This window comes from Otolemur garnettii, unplaced genomic scaffold (genome assembly GCF_000181295.1).
Source record: "Otolemur garnettii isolate 467f Iridium unplaced genomic scaffold, OtoGar3 scaffold00211, whole genome shotgun sequence".
Lineage (NCBI taxonomy): Eukaryota > Metazoa > Chordata > Mammalia > Primates > Galagidae > Otolemur > Otolemur garnettii.
The window spans coordinates 1,776,908-1,778,254 of record NW_003852606.1 but is presented as its reverse complement, the minus strand read 5'-3'; the positions used below and the strand labels follow the sequence as shown (position 1 = coordinate 1,778,254).

The following is a 1,347-nucleotide window of genomic DNA, read 5'->3' as shown; positions in this document are numbered from 1 at the left end:
GCCGAGCCCATTTATTTGTTTTTTAAGACAGAGTCTCACTTTCTTGCCCTGGTTTCATAGCTCACAGCAACTTCAAACTCTTGGGCTCAAGCCATCCTCTTCCCTCAGCCTCCCAAGTAGCTGGGACTACAGGTACCCACCACAATGCCGTGGTATTTTTTAGAGATGGGGTCTTGCACTTCCTTAGGCTGGTCTCAAATTCATGAGTCAAGTGATCCACCCATCTTGGCCTCTTCAAGTGTGGAATTACAGGCATGAGCCACTGCACCTGGCCCTCCCATTTATTTTATAGCTGTGTAACCATGGCAAGTTGCTTTACCTCTCTGAGCCATGTTTTACTTTTGATCCATAAATTGAGTCCTTACAGGTATGACACTAGAACAATGCCTGGCATGAAGCAAGGCATTATGAGTGGAAGGTTTAATGATTATCCATTTGGCACTATGCTAAGCACTTTACCTGCATTATCTCATTGAATCCCACAATAAACCTATCATTATTACTATTCCTATTTATTTTACATAGGGCAAAACTGAGGCTCAAAATGAGCTCAATACGATGTCACAAAGACATCACAGCTGGGATCTGAACCTGGGTCTTTGATTATATAGTATGAAGGTCAAAGCAAGCAGTGGCTCTAACCCACATACTATACTGGTTCCTACCTCCTCCTGAGGGCCTACTCTGTGTCAGAACTTTCTAGTTATCATCTCTCCTTCTGGGAGTTATAATTAATGGTGTCTGGCAAATGTTTAACAAATATCTCTCTAGAGGAAAAGTTTACCCCAGTTTGTAGTTTGCCAATGTCTATGATGTAAATATTCCTACCATGGCTGATTTCAGCTACCAGCATGACATCACTGAAAGTGGAGCCAGGAAGAGATACACACAAGAGACTCTTAGGAGCTGTTAGAATCTAGCCTATCACTGGATTATGATGGCAATATAATAGACAAGGAAGCAAGGGATTCGCTAGGTTAGGATACTTGCCTGAGATTGCTTAGCTGATCAAGAGAGAAGGAAAGAGGAAGGTGGGGATGCGTTGGGCCAGGGACAGATGGGACACGAAGCTGGGGGTTAGGAGACAGATGTGTGCATTTTACCTCCTTCTCTGAGGACTCCTCGCCTGGGAGCACAGGAGATGGGGAATCAGGCTCAGTGTGGGTGGGTGGTTTCTGGGGACCACCCAGACCTGCCAGTGTGTCTTCTACCATCCACAGCTGCTGCTGAGCAGATGCTCTGTCCTAAGGGAAGGAAAGGAATTTGTTACTCAAAGGTAGGAAAATGTCCTGTCTGAGCAAGAGTGAGACCCTATCTCTACTAAAAATAGAAAAAAAAAAAAAAAAA

General features: G+C 44.3%; 1 protein-coding gene across 1 annotated transcript in view; it reads right to left on the bottom strand.

The window, feature by feature from the left end:
* The window catches only part of PLEKHA4 (pleckstrin homology domain containing A4), a 31,873-nt gene that overhangs the window by 9,772 nt on the left and 20,754 nt on the right, over window positions 1-1,347 (bottom strand). The window contains exon 14 of the mRNA XM_023507895.1: window positions 1,104-1,244. Within this exon, the coding sequence (XP_023363663.1) occupies window positions 1,104-1,244 (141 nt within the window). The remainder of the gene's footprint in view (window positions 1-1,103; window positions 1,245-1,347) is intronic.